This window comes from Ovis aries, chromosome X, assembly GCF_016772045.2.
Source record: "Ovis aries strain OAR_USU_Benz2616 breed Rambouillet chromosome X, ARS-UI_Ramb_v3.0, whole genome shotgun sequence".
Lineage (NCBI taxonomy): Eukaryota > Metazoa > Chordata > Mammalia > Artiodactyla > Bovidae > Ovis > Ovis aries.
In genome coordinates this window covers 108,447,685-108,471,374 of record NC_056080.1, presented here as the reverse complement: position 1 = coordinate 108,471,374, position 23,690 = coordinate 108,447,685, and the positions used below count along the sequence as shown (strand labels likewise).

Below are 23,690 nucleotides of genomic sequence, written 5' to 3'. Positions count from 1 at the left end.
AGGAGTCAAGAGCTGAGGTTTGGGTGAAGCAAATAAACTTGCCCAAGGACACACTTAAATCAATGTAGAATGTGAACCAGAGAAAAGGTCTCTTGCCAAGTAATGTAGGATTTTCCCCTACTATGCTTGCCTTAAACTCCTCCTGTATTATCATGAATTCAGCCTGTCTTAAACCATAAGCCATTTGGGGTTTTCCTTTTTTAGCTCAAACCTAGATTATTTTCTATAGCAAATGCAGTTCTTCAAATCCTCTTTTTTGGAAACTGCCTTAATATTACAGCAACTTGACTGAAAAAGCAACAATAAAAAATACAGTATTAGCTATCCTTTTTTACTGTCCACTTATCTTTATCTGAAAGACTTCTGCAACAGGACACAATTGGTAATACTATAATAAATACAATAAATGTCATATGAAGGGAGTAGTGAGATATGCATAATTAAGTCTGATTCCCTATCAGGGCATTTTACCACTGAAAAGTGTTTTAAGAAAGTTTTTTTTTTTTTAAACACAAAGAATTGCTTATATCTCTCTCCTGTGGATGTAAGTTGCTTTGAATATTAAGGAGAATCCCATTGCCCTTTATTCATTTAAAAAATATGTTGTTATTCACTCCATAAATTGTGTCCTCCTCTTTGCAACCCAATGGACTGCAGCATGCCAGGCTTCCCTGTCTTTCACTATCTCCCAGAGTTTGCTCAAACTCATGTCCATGGAGTCAGTGGTGACATCCAACCATCTCATCCTCTGTTGCCCCCTTCTCCTCCTGCCCTCAACCTTTCCAAGCATCAGGATGTTTTCCAATGAGTCTGCTGTTTGCATCAGGTGGCCAAAGTACTGGAACTTCAGCTTCAGCATCATTCCTTCCAATGAATGTTCAGGGTTGATTTCCTTTAGGATTGACTGGTTTGATCTTGCTGTCCAAGGGACTCTCAAGAGTCTGCTCCAGCACCACAGTTTGAAACCATCAGTTCTTTGGTGCTCAGCCTTCTTTATGGTTCAACTCTCACATCTGTATGTGACTACTGGAAAGACCATAGCTTTGACTATGAAGACCTTTGTCAGCAAAGTGATGTCTCTGCTTTTTAACACAGTCTAGGTTTGTCATAGCTTTTCTTCCAAGGAGCAAGCATCTTTTAATTTCATGGCTGCAGCCACCATCTGCAGTGATTTTGGAACCCAAGAAAAGAAAATCTTCTAATGTTTCCATTTTTTCCCCATTTGCCATGAAGTGATGGGGTCAGGTGCCATGATGTTTGTTTTCTGAATGTTGGGTTTTAAGCCAGCTTTTTGACTCTCCTCTTTAACCCTTTTCAAGAGGCTCTTTAGTTCCTCTTTACTTTCTACCATTAGAGTGGTATCATCTGCATATCTGAGGTTATTGGTATTTCTCTTGGCAGTCTTGTGATTCATCCAACTCAGCATTTCATATGACATACTCTGCATAGAAGATAAATAAGCAAAGTAACAATATACAGCCTTGACGCATTCCTTTCCCAATTTTGAACCAGTCCATTGTTCCATTTCCAGTTCTGTTGCTTCTTGACCTATATACAGGTCTCTCAGGAGATCGGTCAGGTGGTCTGGTATTCCCACCTCTCTAAGAATTTTCCACAGTTTATTATGATCCACACAGTCAAAGGCTTAATGTAGTCGATGAATCAGAAGTAGATGTTTTTCTGGAATACCCTTGCTTTCTCTATGATCCAGTGAATGTTAGCAATTTGATCTCTGCTTCCTCTGCCTTTTCTAAATACAGCTTGAACATCTGGACGTTCTTAGTTCATACAGTGCTGAGGCAAGCTTGAAGGATTTTGAGGATTACCTTGCTAGCATGTAAAATGAGCAAAATTGTGTGATAGTTTGTATGTTTTTTGGCACTGTCCTTCTTTGGGATTGGAATGAAAACTGACCTTTTCCAGTCCTGTGGCCACTGCTGAGTTTTCCAAATTTGCTGGCATATTGAGTGCAGTACTTTCACAGCATCATCTTTTAGGATTTGAAATAGCTCAATTGGAATTCCATCACCTCCACTAGCCTTGTTCATAGTAATGCTTTCTAAGGCCCACTTGACTTCACATTCCAGGATGTCTGGCTCACACCATGCTGGTTATGTGGGTCATTAAGTCCTTTTTTATATAGTTCTTCTGTGTATTCTTTTTTTTTAATTTAAATTTATTTATTTTAATTAGAGGCTAATTACTTTACAATGTTGTATTTGTTCTGCCACGCATCTTGCCACCTCTTCTTAATATCTTCTGCTTCTGTTAGGTCCATCCCATTTCTGTCCTTTATCGTGCCCATCCTTCCATGAAATATTCCCTTGGTATCTCCAATTTCCTGAAGCAATTTCTAGTTTTTCCCATTTCTGTTGTTTTCCTCTATTTCATTGTTCACTTAAGAAGGTTTTCTTATCTCTCCTTGCTGTACTTTGGAACTCTGCATTCAGTTAGGTATATCTTTCCATTTCTCCTCTGCCTTTCACTTCTTTTCTCAGCTATTTGTAAGACCTCCTCAAACAACCATTTTACCTTTTTGCATTTCTTTTTCTTTGGAGTGGTTTTGGCTACTGCCTCCTATACAGTGTTATAAACCTCTATCCATAGTTCTTCAGGCACTCTGTCTACCAGATCTAATCCCTTGCATCTATTCATCACCTCTACTGAATTATCATAAGAAATTTGATTTAGGTCATACCTGAATGGTCTAGTAGTTTTCCCTACTTTGTTCAATTTAAGCAAGAATTTTGCAATAAGGAATTGATGATCTCAGCCACAATTATCTCCAGGTCTTGTTTTTGCTAACTGTATAGACCTTCTCCATCTTCAGCTGCAAAAAATATAATTAATCTGATTTCAGTATTGACCATCTGGTGATGATGTCTCTTGTGTTGTTGGAAGAGGTGTTTGCTATGACCAGTGCTTTCTCTGGGCAAAACTCTGTTAGCCTTTGCCGTGCTTCATTTTGTACTACAAGGCCAAATTTGCCTGTTACTCCTGGTATCTCTTGACTTCCAGCTTTTGCATTCTAATCCCCTATGATGAAAAAGACATATTTTTTGGTGTTAGTTCTAGAATGTCTTGTAGGTCTTCACAGAACCATTCAACTTTTTTTTTCAACATTAGTGGTTGCCACATAGACTTGGATTACTGTGATATTGAATGGTTTGCCTTGGAAATGAACCAAGTTCATTCTGTCATTTTTGAGACTGCACCCAAGTACTGCATTTCAGACTCTTGTTGACTATGAGGGCTACTCCATTTCTTCTAATAGCTTCTTGCCCACAGTAGCAGATATAATGGTCATCTGAATTAAATTCACCCCCTTCTTCCCATTTTAGTTCACTGATTCCTAAAATGTCGATGTTCACATCCCCTGCTCGACCACAGCCAATTTACCTTGATTCCTATGCAGTGTTGTTCTTTATAACATCGGACTTTACTTTCACCACCAGACACATCCACAACCGAGCATCATTTCCATTTTGACCCTGCCTCTTCGTTCTTTCTGGAGCTATTTCTCTGCTCTTCCCCTCTAGCATATTGGACACCTACTGACCTGGTGGGCTCATCTCCTGGTGTCATATCCTCTTGCCTTTTCATACTGTTCATACTGTTTCATACCGTTCTTGAGGCAAGAATGCTGGAGTGGTTCACCATTCCTTTTTCTAGTGGACCACATTCTGTCAGAACTCTCCAGCATGACCTGTCTGCCTTGAGTGGTCCTGCATGGCATGGCTCATAGCTTCATTGAGTTACACAAGGCTCTGATTCATGTGATCATTTTGGATAACTTTCTGTGATTGTAGTTTTCATTCTGTAGGCTGTGGGATTGTAGTTCTTGCTGCTTCTGTCTGCCCTCTGATGGATGAGGATAAGAGGCTTGCACAAGCTTTGTGATGGGAGGGATTGGCTGTGGCTGTGGGGAAAACTGGGTCGTGCTCTGGTGGGCAGGGCCATGCTCAGTAAACCTTTAATCCAATTTTCTGCTATTGAGTAGAGCTGTGCGCCCTCCTTGCTAGTAGTTTGGCCTGAGGTGACCTCCAAAAGGACTTGTGCCAACACGCGCCTCCCAGGACTGCTGCTGCCAGTGCCCCTGTGCCCACATCAGGCCACTGCTGACCCATGCCTCCGCAGGAGACCCCCAAACACTCGCAGGCAGGTCTGGCTCAGTCTCCTGTGGGGTCACTGCTCCTTCCCTGGGTCTCGCTGTGCACAGGGTTTATTTGTGCCCTCCAAGAGTCTCCGTTTCCCCAGTCCTGTGGAAGTCTTACAGTCAAATCCCACTGTCCTTCAAAGTCAGATTCCCAGAGGATTCCCAGTCCCTTTGCCAAATCCACAGGTTGGGAAGTCTGATGTGGGGCCCAGAACCTTCACAACAGTGGAAGAACTTCTTTGGTATTATCATTCTCCAGTTTATGGGTCGCCCACCTGGCAGGTACAGGATTTGATTTTAATGTGATCGCACCCTCCTACTGTCTCATTGCAGTTTTTCCTTTGTCCCTGGACATGGTGTATCTTTTTTCGGGGGGTTCCAACATTCTCCTGTCAAAGGTTTGTTCAGCAGCTACTTGCAATTTAGGTGTTCTTGAAGGAGAAGATGAGCGCACCTTTTAAAGATACAATGATATAATGATAAATACATTATCTCAAAGACATCATTACACATAAAAGAGTAGGAAGGTAGAGCCATCTAGTATATAATGAACAGAACTCTGAGTCTTTTATGCTCCAACTCAAGAGTCATTTCAGAGACCACATTAAGAGGTGGACTTACAGAAGAGGTAGTCTCGTTTTGTCAAGTAATATGGAAGGAGTTGTCAGTGGAGATGGACAGTGTCCATTACAGACTTTCTTACAACAAAAAATGAAGAGGCATTCTAGAGAAAACCAGAAATCCTATATCTAGAGTTCAAGTAGAATCAAGCCAGGGGGTAGCCAGATGTGGAGGGTTCCGCCAGATGGTCTTGTTCAAGCCAATTTCAGTGAACAAATTTCCTCAGCTGGTATCTTTCTTCAGATGCCATCTCAAAGACACCATCAGGTTTCTGACACTGTTTGTGACCACAAACAAGGTATTTAACCTTTGGCTTCTTACTTTTATTGAGTTACATTACAGGAATTTTGAGAAAGAATAGTGTAGCATATTAAGATGTTGATGATGTTGTGGTCATCTTTCCATTCTCTCTAGCACAGGGAGGAACAAGGATGTTTGATTTGACTCGGCAGAAATACATGCAGTGATTTTGTTTAAGACAGCATTAAAATTGGTTTAAAAATCCTGGGTGCAGAGCAACGGGTGATATGGAATTTTTTTCTCAGAAATCAATCCCCAAAGAAAGAAAGGGCACTCACACTGCCTATTTTTTAAACTTTTTAATTTTATTTTAGTTGAAACTTTCTGCTTTTCCTTCTCAGCTTTGACCTCGTAGCCATCGGTGGTATCTCTGTTGTCTTAATCTTTGACCGGTCACCTTTTCTACCTGAGAAGAGGACATTGTGGTTGCCTTGGAACCAGTTCATTGTGGTGGAGAAAGTAACCATGCAGAGAGTTATGTCAGACCCACCATCCTGCGATATCTCCAACTTTATCAGCCCAAACCCTATTGTGCTTCCCTCACCACTCACATCATTTGGAGGATCCTGTCCAGAGAGGGGAACTATTGTTCCTGAGCTGCAGGTGGGTACATGGACCTTGACATTACAAAAGTACAGTAAGTCTCCAACATATGAATCTTCAACTTGCAACCTTCCAAAGAGACGAACATGTTCACATAAGTTAGTTCACATGTCTGGCATATATTGTCACATCCTTTACAAGTTGTTGTGCTTTTGTGTAGTGTACTGTAAGATTTAAAACTTTTTTAAATTGCATTTTTTAAATTTATTTTTAATTGGAGGAAATTGCTTTACAATGTTGTGTTGGTTTCTGCCATACATCAACATGAATCAGCCATAGGTATACGTATGTCCCCTCCCTCTTGAACCTCCCATAAAATGTTTTATTTTTTGTATTTTTATATATTATTTGTGTGAAAAATATAAACCTATTACATTATAGTACTATATAGTCGATTACATTAGTTGGGTACCTACACTAACTTTGCTGGACTTAGGAACAAATTGGACTTATAAATACACTCTCAGAACAGAACTCATTTGTATGTAGGGGACTTGCTGTATCCACGGGGTAGTCAACAGTTGATAATGACTAGCTTCCTTTTCCTGGTACTCCTGCCAGCCCTGTAATGTGCTGCCCTTCATTTTTCAAGAGAAGCTTTCAAATGTAATCTCTCTGGCACACATTTGCAAGGTGACTGGCCAGGGCTATAATGCTCCATCTCTGGCCATGGAACAAAGCACGATGAACTAGCTATCATGAGAATTAGAACCCAAACCTTGACCTGATGAGCACTGTGCTCGAAAGAACAAAGCTCACTGGCTCCATGGTGATAACAGTATAATCAGTGAGGTGGGACCATTTATGGTTCTGAAATTAAACTCCTTAAATCTAGTTTTCTTCCACTGTCTAGTTTATGTCTGTTGTCATTGTTCTTAGAAGTCATGACAACTCCTCTTGTTTAGCTATGTTTTAGTAAAGGTAGTTGTCAAGTCTACACATTTTATCTGAAACTTTGGCTTTTTATATGTTCAAGCTTTATAGTCAGAGAGGACATATTTTTGAAGCCTCATATTTTAGGACTCCTAAGCATTTTTCTTTATTGAGCATTCAGTATTTTCATTTCAATTCTAGGTCATTCAAACAAACACAGTACAATTTTCTCACTATATTATAGAAGCAGTTTAATGATAGTTTAATGTTAATATTATAATGATAGTTTAATGTCCACCAAAGTGAACTCATAAATCAGATCCAGAATTCAAATATACTCAAGAAGAGGTAAACGGACAGTCAAAGATTGAATTGGTTTTTCTTCCCTTACAACATCCCCAAAGCTGTTAGCAAAGCCCTCAGGAAAGGCTGACAAAAAATAATATTCTACACAGAAGAGTCTGAAGAGTTGGCACTCTTGTCTTTTCCATTGTTTTCCTGTGGAAAGGAAGAAAAAAACTATATAGTATTTAATGAGTACATTGGACTTCTACACCAATCCTTTCACGATGTCATTAGGAAGCATGGGTCTTCCTCAAAATAAAAGTTTTCCAGCTGCTCTAGGATTGCATGATGCCTTATGGAAATGAAATAGCAAGGTGGTGAGTGTCATGCTATCCTGTTGTGCTTCTGCCACCATCTAAGAAGACAGAGCCAGTGGACAGCTTTGATATCAAATACCTAATGTAGAGGAAGAAAAATTGGACAAAGAGTAGACAAAAGGGATTTGTGCCCTCAGAAAGAAAGGAATGATCAGAAATCCCCAACAATATGAGATAACATATGTTTAACAATCAGTTCTACTTTGCACCAGCCTGGGAAAGGAAGCAGGTACAAGGTCCTGAGTTAAAAACGAATAAGGGCACGAAAATATCCACACTATCCATCCATCCATGCTAAATCGCTTCAGTTGTGTCCAACTCTGCAACTCCATGGAGTGTAGCCTGCCAGGGTCCACTGTTCATCGGATTCTCCAGGCAAGAATACTGGAGCAGGTTGCCATTTCTTTCTCCAGGGGATCTTCCCAACCCAGGAATCGAACCCGTGCCTCCTACATCTCCTACACCGGCAGCTGGCTTCTCCACCACTAGTGCCACCTGGAAGCCCATGTCCCCTTCAACGTGTTAAATAGGATGGGCCCTTTGTTCAGCTGTATTTGGAAAGTTGAAAGTCACAGAATACGAGATGCAGTTTCAGTGACCACTTTTGGTTGTTTAATGCCATCTGTGCTAACAAACAATAAATAATAGTAATTAATGAAAGAAGCCAAGTGTTATTTTCACTCTGGGACCTATGTTTGTAAAAGATTTGCAGAGGAGTTCATGGGAGTTATTTGCTTCTCAGTCACAGGTGCCAGCTTGGAAAAGCTTGTTCCCAGTCCTTGGTACACCCAAGACACAGAGAAATGTGTAAGCAAAATTAGATTAAAAAGTGGGCCCTCGGGGTCCCTGCAAAGCTGCAGAGAAGATAAGTTTGATGGCATTAGGAAAGATTAGTTCTAGGGACACTATAGTCTCTGACATAAAATATCACTTGCTGGGCCTCCTTCCAGAGTCCTTCCTTGTTTGAGAGCCTAACCTGAATACGGGCTCCAATAATGGTTTGTGATAGATGACTTCACACACCAAACAAGCTTTTGTGTCTGAATAGATAGAACCCATGCCACTGAAATCCTTGACATTCACAGGGTGATCTCCCAACTCCTACCAAGAAATTTTTGAAACACTGTTGGAAAACCAAATGGTTATTTTCCTAGTCTTTCCTGGCAGGGGAAAAAAAAGGAGAACTGTCCACAGGATAGGCTGGATGTCTTGTCCTCATGCAGATTTGGTGCAAAATGTAAAGCCTGTGTTCATGTAGCCTCACAAAGATTCTAGAATGAATGCCTTGATATCCATAATCCATGTAACCCTTTGGCATGCTTCTAGGACAAAAGCGGGCAGTGTCCTTGTCTCCTTGTGCACTGAAAAGGGCCAATTTGACTTTCTTTCTTCCAGGTTGTACAGGAGGAGATCCTCATTCCTTCCAGTTTTGTGAGGCTGAGTTACCTAAGCAGCCGCACCCCCGGATACAAAACCTTATTACGGATCCTTCTAACACATTCAACCATTCCTGTGGGGATGATAAAAGTACACCTCACAGTAGCTGTGGAAGGGCGACTCACACAGAAGTGGTTTCCTGCTGCAGTTAATCTTGTCTACACGTTTGCTTGGAACAAGACCGACATCTATGGACAGAAGGTTTGGGGCCTGGCAGAGGCTTTGGGTATGTTGAAATCATTCTGTGTAGATAGCAGTGTTGTGTTCATAAAACAGAAAGTACTATCTGCCTGTTAATTTGTATTTAGAATAATTATGGGTTTTCTTCTGTTTGAAGGATCTAAGGCACTTTTTCGTTTAAACACTCCCTTTGGGCCTGTTGAGAGTTTCCTTTTGACACATTTTCGCTTTGAAATGATTTTAGTTCTCCTTTCCTGATGGCTGCGTACCAATGGAATCACACAATATCTGACTTGTAACTGTCTCCAAAGCTGAGTATTGCCTTCTAACTATGACCTTTGAGGGGGCGTTCTTTGGGTCATGTTTCTGTATTTGACATTTAGACTACCATTTCCACTTAGAAAATACAAAATTTTAACTCAGAGTATTCTCCATTTACTGTCTTTTATGTCTAGGATGGTTAGACTCCATTAACTTGTTACTGTGGTTGGTTAAATAAAAAATCATCCTGCCTTCCTAGTCCTTTTGACTTTAAACCCTAGCATCTATCTTATAGGTTGCAGAGACCTTAAATAGTCCTTTGGATCTGTGGTTTTCAGATATTTAATGCCTTCAGACACACGGTGTTTTTTAAAAATGAGACTCAGATTTGTCAACCTTTTATTTTGCCAAGTAGGAGTATTTTTAGAAGGAAAAAAGGAAAAAAAAAAAAACCTGCCATCTACTATTGCCTACCACTACAATAATTTCATAAAGAAGGGATAACTTCCTTAACATGAAAAAAAAGGAATAGTCTGTCTTAAGAAATGATACTCAGAGACAGACAGATAGGCAGACAGACACCAATGTCTGTTTCTCTTAGTCTGTAAAAGACAGTGAAAACTTCCTAAGAGACCTGGCAGGTCTTGGGAACCGTAGCTGGGATACATTGATTCTTGTGCCTTCAGGCAGTAGCTCATGGTAACCACCCTTTGACAGATGAGAAGACTATTTTTAAAGTCCAGAGGAGATGTTTTCATATTCTCCCTTGAAAGTGTCTGTCATGGTATGAGTCCCATATAAGTGACCTATATTTCTTAGACTACTGTGTGTCAATTTCCTCTTCCTTTCCAGAGGGAACCAGAAAGAGGAGGAAAAAAGACTGGTGAGTCTTCTTTGCCCAAGAGATCCTCACATATTTAAATAATTAACTCATCTCTGTTGGGCTTTTTTAGAATGCAGGGACCATGGAATGCTTCAGATTTCCTCAGTTAGTGGAGAATTATTGTAAAGACATAGGGGAATATAAAGAAAGAACCAGAAAAGGCATCAGCAGCCTCAAAGGCAAACTTCATCAAATTGCAGGCTTGCTCTGGATACACTGCAGTCCTAGAAGGTCAGCATCTGCTCTATCAAGTGAGCAACAGCTCTTGTCTCCCTGCAGCAAGAGTCCACTGCTTCCCACCATGGTGACCCAGCCATGCTGATGACGGAGCTCATCACTTCTCCTGTGGTCCTAACTACCCTCGTTTTCGCTGGGCTCTTGCCAACTCCACAATCTGGTTTCTTGCTCTGTATTTTCCATTCAGATCCCTCTTAGAATTTCAGGTTTCATCAGCCAGTCTCTACCATTAGGCTAACTACCAGCGAGGTCATTGGCCCGCCTTGGAGTCCTGCTCAGTCTCTAGTCCAGTGAATGTGATGGTGAAGAAAATTCTGGAGCCAGACTCCCTCCCTGGATTCAAATCATCCTTCTCTACTTACTAGCTATGCAACATTGGGTAAATTAATCTCCAAGTGCAGTTTCTCCATATATTAAATGGATATTATGAAGAGAATGTTACTCCCAAGTTATTATGATGTGAGGATTAAATGAGGTGAGTGAGTGCTGGTTGCTGGTATGGTTTTGTTAGTTTTGCTATGGTCAGCATATTGGAATCACAAGGTATAAAGCATGGCACCTATGCAGATGTCTGTTGCCTAAGCTTCTCTAATAAGGCGGTTGTTATTATGGGTTTAATAGGTAGGTGCAGGTGGCACTTGTAGTAAAGAACCTGCCTGCCATTGCAGGAGATGGAAGAGACGTGAGTTTGATCCCTGGGTCAGGAAGATACCCTGGAGGTGGGCATGGCAACCCACTCCAGTATTCTCACCTGGGACCATGGCCAGAGGACCCTGGTGGGCTACAGTCCATGGAGTCACAAAGAGTCAGACAACTGAAACAGCTTTACATGCACACACTGTGTTAATTATTCTCCTTTTGCCTTCCCTCACACACGCATACACACACACACACACACACACACACACACACACACACACACACACACACACAGTCTCTTCTCTGCCCTTTTCTGTGCTTTGAAAGACTGCCTTCTATGGATCACATTGTCTGGATTCCTTTACTCTCTGGCTTCCCTTTTGCTTTGGTCAGTGGATGGCACCATCAGGAGCCAGCAGAGCGGAAGGAGGAAGTGGTCAGGGTATCCTTCTCCCTGCTTCACTGCACTGCTGGGCAGTGACTGCACTGGAAGATGGCATCTCCTGGTGAGGAGCCCCTCCTCCAAATCCCCACGCTCTCTCCAGATCACTCCCTCCCTTAACCCCTCTCTGCAAGCCCAGACAGCTTCCCACTGTTGCCAGTCCCTGGGTAGGTCACGATCCTTGTTAATTCCCTTCACCCTGCTCACGCCTCTGTAAATAGCCCCTTCATTCAACTCTTTGAACACTTCTGAGTGTGATATCTGACTCCAGCTGGGACCCTGGCTGATGCACACTCAAAGCCTCATATTCCCCTCTCCAGGATGTGATCCTAAAGCCTTTTATTCACCTCCTGCATGCATGCTAAGTCGCTTCAGTCATATCTGACTCTTTGTGACCCTATGAACTGTAGCCTATCAGGCTCCTTGTCCATGAGATTCCCCAGGCGAGAATACTGCAGTGGGCTGCCATGCCCTCCTCCAGGGGATCTTTCTGACCCTGGGACTGAACCCAGGTCTCCCACATTGGCAGGCAGATTCTTTATCACTAGTGCCACCTGGGAAGCCCCTTTGCTTCACTAGAATAATCTTAAATTCCTCTAACTTTTCTCCATAGGGCTTTGTTTTCCAATCCTTTATGACTTTTCTCAAAACCCTTGCCAGGTTGTTAGATTTGAGGGTTTTTGTTTTGCTATGTTTTACTTTTTTCTTAAGTTATAATGCAGCAATTTATCTAGTACTGTGATGAAGAGCTGAACAAGACAGTACCTAGCAGAAATTCCTTGCTAGGGTTCACATAAATGTAGCTCAGCCTGACTTTTTAAAAAAATAACAGCTTTATCAACATATAATTCACATACCATAAAGTTAACTCATTTAAAGTGTGCAATTCAGTGGGTTTTAGTATTATCACAAATTTGTACAACCATCACCAACATCTAATTCCAGAACATTTTCAACAGCACATCACAAAATAGCCCTAAACACATTAGCAGTCACTCTCCACTTATCTGTCCCCTGCAGACCCTGGCAACCACCAGTCTCCTTTCTAACTCTATGAATTTACCTATTCTGGATATTTCAAACAGACACAGTCATACAGTATGTGGTCTTTTGTATCTAGCTTCTTTCAATTGACGTGTTTCCAAAGTTCATCCATGTCATAATGGGTGTTAGACCTTCATTCCTCTTTATGACTGAATACTATTCCATTGAATGGATATACCACATTTTGTTTGTCCAGTCATCTACTGGTTGACATATGGGTTGTTTCCACCTTTTGACTATTGTGAATAATGCTGCTATTAACATTTTTATACAAATATTGGTGTGAATACCTATTTTCAATTCTTTTGGGAATATACCTAGGAGTGGAATTGTTAGGTCATATGGTAATTCTGTTTGACTTGTTGAGGAGCCATCAAATTGTTTTCCACAGTGACTGCACTGTTTTATCAACCTCACTTTATGTGTGATATGTTTTATCAATCTCACTTCCTTTTAAATACTCCCAGTGTTGAAGATTCTAAAATTATCCTCCTTATTATAGTTAAGCACTCTTAATGACTTAGTTTCTCATATATCCATGGAGATATATGGCTTCCCTGGTGGGTCCAACTGTAAAGAATACGCCTGCAATCCAGAAGACCCAGGTTCAATCCCTGGGTGAGGGAGATACCCTGGAGAAGGGAATAACTACCCACTCCAGTATTCTTGTCTGGGAAATCCTATGGACAGAGGGGCCTGGCAGGCTACAGTTCATGGGGTCGCAGAGTTGGACACAACTGAGCATTGAATAAACAACTAAATCACAAAGAGAAGCAACAGTGTTCTAGTATACACACCAGTGCTATAGGATTCATCCCTATTGTTTTCCTATGGATGTTGATTTACTTCCTATTTCTACAATTTTGTTTCTGGTCAAAACTTGCTCCAGCATTCTGACTACAAAAATGGCCTTAATTAAAATGCTGAAATATATATTGTTGGTTCCTTTTAAAAGCTAATAACAGTAATAAAAGCAAGAGACAATTGACCCTCTCAGAAATATCCAAGAGAGAGGGAAAAATGTTCCTCATGGTGTTTTGTTTTTTTTAATATAAATTTATTTATTTTAATTGGAGGTTAATTACTTTACAATATTGTATTGATTTTTCCATACATTTATGTGCACTTAAGGGACATATTTTTTTTTTAGAGTAGAGAAAGAAAATTGGCAAGGATCCCAAGGGAAACAGCCAAAATAATTTCAAGTGTGGTACCTAAGATGGAATATGGATTGTTTACTTTGTAGGAAATGTTCCTGATAACTTAATCATGGTTAAAAGGATTTTATTTACTACCTCGTCTCCATTTCCATCTCCACAGAGACTAAGGGAATCTTCCTGACAGTAGTAAAGCATTAGGACGAGTGGTAGAATGAAGCTGGAGAATCAACTTCTCTGAAAATGGATTGTGAACACCTTAAGAATATAACAGGCAATAAATAGTTCAGGTGATAAATGGATAGAGCAAAGGGATCAAGTATGTTACCATTGTGTTCATACCTTAATAGATACGATTGAATCTAAGCAAAGAAGAAAACACTTAGCTGTCTTCCTGGCCATATCTTATCATCACTTAACTGATGTGAGAAGAAACAGAGTAAATTTTGCACCAGATATTAATAATAGTGCTATATATGACACTTCTCAGATTTGCTTCAATTTCAGAAGTCTTAGTATAGCCTTTTGGTAGGTGGAATAATAGCCATCACCTCCCAAAGATGTAAATAAATTATGTTACATGGCAAAAGATAATTAAGGTTACAGATGGCATTAGAGTTGCCAAGCAGCTGACCTTGAGATGGAATAACTATCCTGAATTGTCCAGGTTGATCCATTGTTATCACAGAGGTCCTTAAAAGTAGAAGACGGAGGCAGAAGGGGAGGTCAGAGTTAGAGGGGAATATAAGTATAACTATAGAAGGAACGCACAGCGAGATGCAGTCTTGCTGGCTTGGAGGATGAAAGAAGGGAGCCAAGGACCAAGGAATGTAGGTTGCCTCTAGAAGCTGGAAAAGGCAAGGAAATAGATTCTCCCCTAGAGACTTCAGAAGGAATTCATCCCACTGAGCCCTTGAATTTAGCTCAATGAGACCCTTTTCAGACTTCTGACCTCCTTATCTGTAAGATGAGAAATCTGTCCTGTTTTAAGCCTTTCAGTTTGTCCGGATATCTTACAACAGCACTAGGAAACAAACCTTGACCACTATTCTTACAGTCCCAGTTTCAGCTGGAATTTTTATTAAAACTATGGCTTGAAAGGTCTCCCGCTCTTCTTCCTTCCCATGCCTGTTAAATGTGAACCTGTCCCCCTCAACCCCTGTTTCTGGGTGATGGAGAAAGAAGTCAGATGTAAACAAGCTGAGTCTGAAATGATGGTGAATACCTAAGTTGAAATGGCCACTAAGTGTGAAATGTAGGACTCTTTCCCATATGGTTCAGCTGTGGGAAATTGATGTGATCTCTAAGGGCTCAAGTGTCACAAAAGAAGAACAGATTGTTCAGAGACAGGCAAAAGGAGAAAAGGAGAACCTGAGATCCTAAGGTATCCCACCAGTTTTTATAATGAAACAGATTTTGCAATGAGAGGCATAATACCAGAGTGAATAAATTACCAACGGAGGCTGTGTGAAATAATTCCTTGGAGAAGTATCAATGGCAGCTGATAAGATTGATTAATCCAAGCACAATATTGATCAAGTGGAAGACGAGGAAAATCACCCCCAGGGTTGTAGTACAAAAACCACAATCACTAGTTCATCCAGCTTAAAGATTTTGTTGTCTGATACACAGACAAGACTCCCCTGCTAAAAACTCCATGTGAGCATTTGAAATAATTTGGCTTTAGTACTTTATTCTCTGGCTCTAAAAAGGTATGATGTCTGAAAATCATTGTATATTATTTTGTTTCTTTCCCAACTCTGCTCCTTGCAAAACAGTGTTAAAAAGAATCATTATTTTTAAGTTCACAGTGCTGTTAAAATTCTAGAGACAGCTTATTTAATGTGACAAACTGGCTTGTTCAGGGGCTCTGATCTGCATCCATTATATAAATTTTGTCAAAATAATTCCCTGTGTCTGCATACATTATCAATATATAATAATGCATTCTGCCTGGTCTTCATTTTAATTAAATTAAATTGCAGTGGTTAGGAGTCCTGGAAGTTCAGGAAATCAGCCATACACCTTTAGTAGCACTGCTATAAACAATTCTACTTTTCTTCAAGGTTATTGGCAACAACAATTGCGTAATTATTTAGTACAGTAGTTTGGCAAGAAAGAGTGGTGTTTCAGGAAGAACTAGACTTCTTAAAGGTTCATGACACAAAGGAGTCTGTCTAAATTGTGTTAGAAGAAACAAGGGAACATTAATGGTAATAGGTGCTAAGCTACGGTTGCTTTGTGCACACAAAACATCCCTGAGAACGATGCTTTAGTGTTCATAAATTTCCCTTCAGTAAAGCCTAAGCAAGCTGGGCAGCCACAAAAATAGCATCCACTGAATATTTTAATAGTAAATGGGTAGTGCTTTACAATTTGCAAAGGACTTTCACATACATTTTCTCATTTTAATCCTTAGAACATTCCTGCCTGATAGGCATGGCACGATGAATGTGATCTTCATTTTACAGAGTGGAAAAGCGAGGTTCAGAAAGAGCAAGTGACTTGCCAAAAGACCTTTCCCAAGCAGGGATTCAAACTTGGATCTCACCATCCTGAGTTCTGTATGCCTTTCACTGCTGCCTGTCTTCACTAAAGGGACCAATCCACCTTACCCAATTCAACGCCCCAGTGGCTTTCTGTCCAAGAAGCTAGCAGAGATAATAATCTTTCATCATTTCTCTCCACTTATAAATTTGTAATCATTAACTGAGAGCAGGGCTGTTTTATGCATTCAGCTTTTCAGTCGCAGCACCAAGGATATGAGTTTTTCAAGGACCTACAAAAATCTTCGCAACCTGAAAAATAAATTTATTGACACCAAAATGTGCAAAGAAAACCAGAAAATCAACATTAACAAACTGTTTAAATAAATGTCTGCTAAATGGAGCATTATGTCAGCTTGTCAACTCCAAGTCAATTTTCACATTTAAATATGAAATGTGTTTAATGTTGGATATGAGTTGTAGGTTGTATACATTTTAATATCTCTGATAAAATGTGAGATATGCCCTCCAAAGAGTACCTAGAGCTTACTAGGGTCTTTAATTGATGCTCCAGTAAGCACGTTGTCTGTGTCCATTTCAAACTGCTGGTCACACTCAATAGTAGATTACAGAATCTGTTTGGTGAGTCAACCAGTATTTTTTTAGTGGAATAAAATGGAATGGAATGGAATAGAACATAAGTGAATAGAATAGAGTAGAAAATATCAGTGTAAAACTATTAAGAGAGTACTGTTTCAGAAAACTTTGTTTCACTTATACCTGCCCATATATGCATGTATCTTTCCATGTGTGTGTTGGGTCACAATGAAATGACTTTCAACCATAAGAATTTGAAAGCAATTGGTAAGGTAATATAGTCAAGAGATAGAGATGTGAAAATGATTTGCCAAACCATATGATTTATTTCTTAAGTCAGCATTCATGACTATTCAGGCCTCCCAGCCCCCTCTTCCAACCCATCTCAGGGCATTACAGCCATATCTCTTTAAGATTAGGTGACCATATATATAATTTATCATTCAATCCAAGATACTCTTGAGAGTGAAAAGGGATGCTGTTAACAATAGCATGACTGGACACTGTTTTTGGCCAACCAGGATATATGATACTTCTACTTCAAGGTTATCTCTAGTTTCCAATCCTTATATCTTAAATTCAGGACAAATAAAAGCTTATCTATTTAAAGGACTCCTGAATCATGGGTCTTTCCCTTAATCGCATAGCATGATCCAGTGTGGAGGTAAAAGCACTTGCTAAGTCGGTAACTGTGTTTGAGCTCTGGCTTGCCATCTGCCACTTAGTCAGATGACCTTAGACTAGTCACTTCACCTTTCTGGGTCTATTGTCTCATCTGTCAAACTGGAGTAAATATATCTTCCTTATGAGTTTTTGGGAGTCTTCAAATTAGGTCACATATACAAAAATGTGTTTAACTGTTCAGTGTTATGCAAATGTGAGATGATATTATTTTAGGAGGCCACGAATGAAAGTTCCAAAAGGTAGGTAACCCTTCAGGGTATGGGCTCTCTGACGTGATGAATGATCACTGTATCTGCAGCGCTTAGCAAATCACCTGCCTGGCACATAGAGCTGCTCTGTGTAGGTCTGCTGACTCATTAAATAACCAGCCCCTTTAGAATACCAGTCCATTTTCAAGGTGAATTTATTTCCTAAACTCCCCCCCTCCCAAAGAAAAATGCCTAAATACTGCTAGAAGATAGGAATCTTTTTTTTTCTCTTGTCCTGGGCAAGGGGTGAGGTAGTGGGGGAGGGGAAGGGTTGCTCTTCATTTGGTTTTGATGCACTAGCTGGACCACAGCTACCCTGACCTTCTTTCAGTCTTGCAGTGACACAAAGCCTCTCCGTCTTGCCCATATGCCAGTCTCTGCCTAGAATGTTCTTCCCTGTACTTCATGAGATAAAGCCCTTCTATATAAAGAGGCTTTCCTTTGCCTTCCCTTTCCAAAACTTAAACTTCTGTTGCAGCAGCTCATAGTACCCTGCACTTCCATACAAGTTATCACAATGTGTGTGTGTGTGTGTGTGTGTTATCTTATTTCATATTTGTTCCTCTCACCAGATTGTAAGCAATGTGAGCTCTGCTGAGGGGTGTGTGATCTTGTTCTGTCTTGTTCATTCTCACATCCCCAGGGCCTGACAACAGGAAAGTGAAAGTGTTAGTCGCTCAGTTGTATCCAACTGTTTTGCGACCCCATGGACTGTAGTGCACCAGACTGCTCTGTCCATGGGATTTCCCCAGGCAAGAATACTGGAGTGGGTTGCCATTCTCTTCTTCAGTGGATCTTCCTGACCCAGGGCTCAAGCCCAGGTGTCCCACATTGCAGGCAGATTCTTTACCCTCTGAGTCACTAGGGAAGCCCTGACGACAGGAGGTACTCATCAAATATTGCATATTTGTTGAATGACTGAACAAACATACATAAGGACAGAGGCTAAGGTGGAGCCCTTAGCCTGACCTATTTAATGGAATGGTGGGCCCACCAAGGGAGAGGAGGGCAGTACCCAGGTCTACAAAGGCACTTGAAAATGTGCCTGTGAGCTAGTATATCACGTTGCCACCTGTGGCACACATGTCACCCAGGTTCCAGGTTGGCTTTTTTGCAGCTAGGCTTGGAAAAGGCAGTCAGAAAAAAAAAAAATCATAAGATAAGATGTCAATGTACATGACCTCTTGGCCTAAGTATTGTGTGGCTGCCTCACTCCTGGATTCTTCTTACCTTTTCTACCTGTTCTTTCTCTTCATTCAACTACTATGTCACTTTTAGCACTAGCATGTTTAAACTGGTAAGATATAGATCCTAAGTAAAATATTACCAAATCAAATCCAATGACTCATTAAAAAGATAGCACATCATAACCAAGTACTGTGGAGTGTGTTTTAGGACCTCAAAATGGTTCAATGTTAGGAAATATATTGCTCTAGTTTATCACCTCAATAGATTAAGAGAGAAAACTATGTGAATATCTCCGTAAGTGCTGAAAAGGCACTTGGTAAAAATTCATCACCTGATTCTGACACTCTTAGTAAGCCAGGAATAATAGATAAACAAAGCATTTCAGGCCACTGGGCAGTGTGTCAAATCGGGGAGCCTCTGGGGTCATCCTAGCCTATGAAAACTCACTAGAGAATGGGAAAAAGTAGAAGTCATGCCGGGAGCAGGCACCCGATCTCAGTAGTAGCATTTTATCTGCACAGTCTTTGCCTCTTGTAGCTGTGGCCTTCTCTTGGTTTGTTTGGTCTCTTATCTTTCATTGTTGTGGTTTTACATTAATCTACTGTTTTGAAAGAATGAGATATATTTCTGGTTCTATTTAATGGTTTCTTTCAGATAAGAAGGTTTTGATCTCATTGTTAGTTACCTTTTAAATGTGATCACATTATTTTTATATATTCCTTGAGTTCATGAAGGAAACATAAATTTCTCACACCGTCAGACTACCTTTAATTATATATTGCCCTCATAAATGCAACCATTATGAATTCTGAAGCCTTAGCCCGAAGCTGTTGAAAATCATCTGCTTAATCTTGTCATATTTTGCACATCAGCTTCATTGCATTGCATCTTTACCTTGGCTATTTAATGTCAGTCTCCCATCCCAGCCCTTATACGTGAAGGTCTCCATCACTAAATTGGGTGTCAGGGCACTGTGGCCCTTCACCTTCTTGTAGTCCCCACATTATACTAATGCTACTGCTCTGATAAATAGAATGAGATTCAGTGACTATTTTTCTAATGTCAAATGGCTCTGAGGGAGCAAGCTTCAGTCTTTCTTTATAAGCCAGTAGAATAAAGTCTTCTTTAGAAGCCACTGTAATATTTGCACGATGACTAACAGTGAAGTCAGAGCTGCAAATCCTATGACCAGAGGACAGAGTCCTCTACAAAAGTAGCAAGTCCTGTCTTGACAGTCAGTGACTCTTGGTGGAGGAAAATCCCGTTTTATATCCCATTTATATAAATCCCCCAAATTTATATCTCTGTGTCGAGGTGAGGGAGAGAATACAGGAAGACAGAAATCCAGACGGAATTAAGGGTATCACAAGAGAGGCAGTCACTTGGTTCAGAGAAAGTATTCAGCCATATGAATGGCTCTTTCTCAACTGCCTTCCCAATAAGTCCACTCCATCATGGGACCACTGTACCAGCCCCAGGGAAGTATAGTCCACCCTCCATCCCCACGTATCTCCACTCACAGCCAGGCTAGTCTGTCCTCTACAGGTCCTCTGAAATGTTGATGGATAATTATTCTTTCCTTCCTATTATACACTATTCTTCCTGACCCCCAGTCCGGAATGCCAGAGGCTGAATTCGTGGCCTCCACCCAGCTGTGCTGATGATCAGATGTGATAGGCACCAGGCCGCCAGGGAGACGGTAGTGGGTCCAGTCTGCTTATTTAACTAAGACTCAGCTGTCACAGCACCAGGCGGAGCTGGTGTCAGGGCTCAGCATTTTTGGTGCCAGCCCTGAGTAGCCCTTTTTCCCCCACATTTCATTACATGAAAAAGAAAAGGCATTCAGTGCATTACAGTCTGCTTTCATGAGAGGAAGTCTACGACTGGTTGCTACTGCCTTTGCCAGTTCCTTGTGCATTTAGCCAGCAGCTCAACTCCATGGGGTGATTCGTCTGCCTTCTCATACACGGATTGCAAGTTCCAGGATTCTGTTCAAGTGGGCTGCTGTCAGAAAGAAACCTTGCCTTGTTACTCTGAGCAAGGAGCCACATACGAAAATATCCCAACACGCAGCCATTCTCATTAAAGTCAGTTGGAATTTTGGACAAGTCTTCAGTATAAATTATAACTTTATTAGCTCATAGAGCTTTCTCGAGAGAAAGTAAATCTAATACAAATTAGAAGGAACTTATTAAGTGGCTGCCTTGTTGCTATTTGCTATGACAAGGGAGAAAAGTAATATAATTGTGGGGTGTGCAGCCAGTGCACTTTTTTGTTGTGGGCTAGAGAGCAATTCAGATAGGAGGAGGTGAAGAGGATGTCTCATTACCATTGTGCTGAGGATACTTAATAGAAGCATTTCCTGCCACAGAATTGGGAGGATCTTTAACTGTTACGGAGATGGGAAAATCAGACTCCAAACCACCATCAGAGGTCACCAGGGCACATTACTTATTTGCAAAACTTGCACGATCACCTTCCGGAGAAGAGATTTTAGGGGCACATACCAGGCTTAAAATATACAAAAGGCAGATCCTGACAGTGGTAGGGAAGGAGATGATGGCCCGGAGCTTGTAATTATTATTATGATTATTTATTAATCAAGACTTTTCAGTGTTGGCAAGAGAAGCAGAAACCATGTTATTCTTCATACCAACATGGCCTGATTTTTCCAACAAGATATAGGGGTTTGATTCCCCAACTTGAACTGATGAAATACAGTCTTGAAAGAATGCACTTTAGAATCATACAGTGAAATGCTAAAGGGAGACTTTAAGAACTTTAAGAACTGTCTAGTATAGAGACTTCCTTCATGGTCCAATAGTTAAGACTCCACACTCCCACTGCAGCGGGTATAGGTTCAATCCCTGGTCAAGGAATTAAGATACCACATGACATGTGGCGTGGCCCAAAAAAAAGAAAAAAGAAAAAGAATTGTCTAGTACAGCAGTCTTTGATCTTATATCTTTATTTAGATTTCAGGAGGTCAGCGAACCCCCTAGAATTATATACAAAATTGTGTGTCCATATGCATTTTTCTAGGAGAACGATCCATAACTTGTATCACATTCATAACAAAAGGTTCCCTGATTCAAAAGGATCTAAGAACCACCAATTCTAGTCCATCCTCTCCCCCTGTCCTTTGTTACAAATGAAGAACAGAGTTGGAGAATTATATGCCTGCGACCATACAGCTCGTTAATCACAGACCCAGGAACTGAAGTGTTTTCTGACTCTTAGGCCTAACATCAACTCTTTCCACTAGAGTTGGTTTAGCAAAGCACTGGGGCCATGATAAGATATTAAGGAGATTGTAGACAGCAATGATTTGTGCCACATGTGTAACCTGAACTAGATTACCTGTGAGATCCTTTGCATCACTGAAATTCTGTTTCTATCCATCTTCATACAGAACACCATTGACACAGATGATCCCAAACTAATTTCCTCTTAGAAATCATTTCCATTTTGTCATTAGTCTTTCCTGCTCCCCATTGATCTCCCTCGCTAATAGAGCTTGGTTAAGGCTAATACTGAAATGAGTTTGCATTCCAAGAATCCTCACCAGCTGATGGCAGGGTAGAAAGGCATCCCCATCAGGACTAGCTACATAATTTGCAGGGCCCAGTGTTAAAGAAAAATACCCAGCCCTTTGTTTAAAATAGATTAAGGATTTCAAGACAGTGATAGCAGAGCATTAAGCCAAGGGTGGGGCCCTTCTAAGCAGAGGCCCCTGTGTGACTGCACAGGTCACACAGCCATGAAGATGGTCCTGATCCCTGTTAAAGCTTCGATGGAGCAGAGACCAAAGAGAAGTCAGTCTGTGGTTTACAATGGCCACACATGACCCCCAAAGTTAGCGAGTGTGTATTCACAATCATAAGGAGTTGGCTTATCTATGTTTGTGCTTGCACACACACATGCTTGCCTGCTGTTGCTCAGTCAGATCCAACTATTTTGTGACCACCAACTCCTCTGTCCATGGGATTTTCCAGGCAAGAATACTGGAGTGGATTGCCATTTCCTTCTTCAGGAGATCTTCCTGTCCCATATATTGTCTCCTGCATTGTCAGGCAGATTCTTTGCCACTGAGCCACCTAGGAAGCCCTTGTGCACACACACACATGCACACGTATATCAGCTGGACTAAAATTACCTCTTTTCACCTAATGTCAAAATCTAAAACTCGTCTGCTTGAATTTTTCCACCTAGAACCTATTGTGCTGGCATTGTTTTAGTACATATTTTAATTACCAGTTTTCATAGCCAGACGACCAAAGAATAAATGTGTTCTCCAGGGGCGTCTGAAGAGTCAGGTAGAGTCAGGTACTCAAAAGCAATGGCAGACAACCAGCTAGGGATATTTTAAGCTGCCAGAAAGGGGGGAAGGAGCTTCAAAGTATGCACTGTAATGAGCTGATAGTCTCAGGCTTAGAACATTATGAGGACACAAAGCATTTTGAACTCAAGAATCAGAACTCTGGGGTTCCAACAGGTAAGCAGGCTTGCCAACTAAGAAGATGCTTGGGTCTTGGTCTACTCGAGTTCTGCATGTTTCAGGAGAGCAAAGACACCCACGCTGGGCCATTCTGCACTTCGCATTTTAGCCGCATACTGGGGTTCCCAGCTTAATGTACAATATCTGTGTTTCAGAAGGGTTGAAGCCAAATGTTGGGTGATGTCCCATTGGTTAGAAACCAAAATCTAACATGCACAAAGTGGAATTTACACTCGAATGGCTTATAACACTCTAAGCAAACTCAGACTTCTCAGCAAACTAAAGGCCAGTTAGCATGGAAGAAAATATAAATGGGCGAATTGATTTTTATTAGTCTCATGTGTAGTGAGGTGTTGTATAAGTGACCCAATACTCCAATGCCCACTTCCTAAGTGTATTTTATACTCCAGAGGGATCAGAAAAAACTTTCCCTGCACTTCTCCTACAAAGGTAAAGAAAGAAATGGTATCACCACAGCTTAAGACTCCAGAGGG

General features: G+C 40.9%; 1 protein-coding gene across 1 annotated transcript in view; it reads left to right on the top strand.

Annotated features, from left to right (window-relative positions):
* The window catches only part of TENM1 (teneurin transmembrane protein 1), a 900,209-nt gene that overhangs the window by 746,350 nt on the left and 130,169 nt on the right, over positions 1-23,690 (top strand). Inside the window, exons 20-21 of the mRNA XM_027963346.3 lie at positions 5,419-5,680; positions 8,611-8,878. Coding sequence (XP_027819147.1) covers positions 5,419-5,680; positions 8,611-8,878 — 530 coding nt within the window. The remainder of the gene's footprint in view (positions 1-5,418; positions 5,681-8,610; positions 8,879-23,690) is intronic.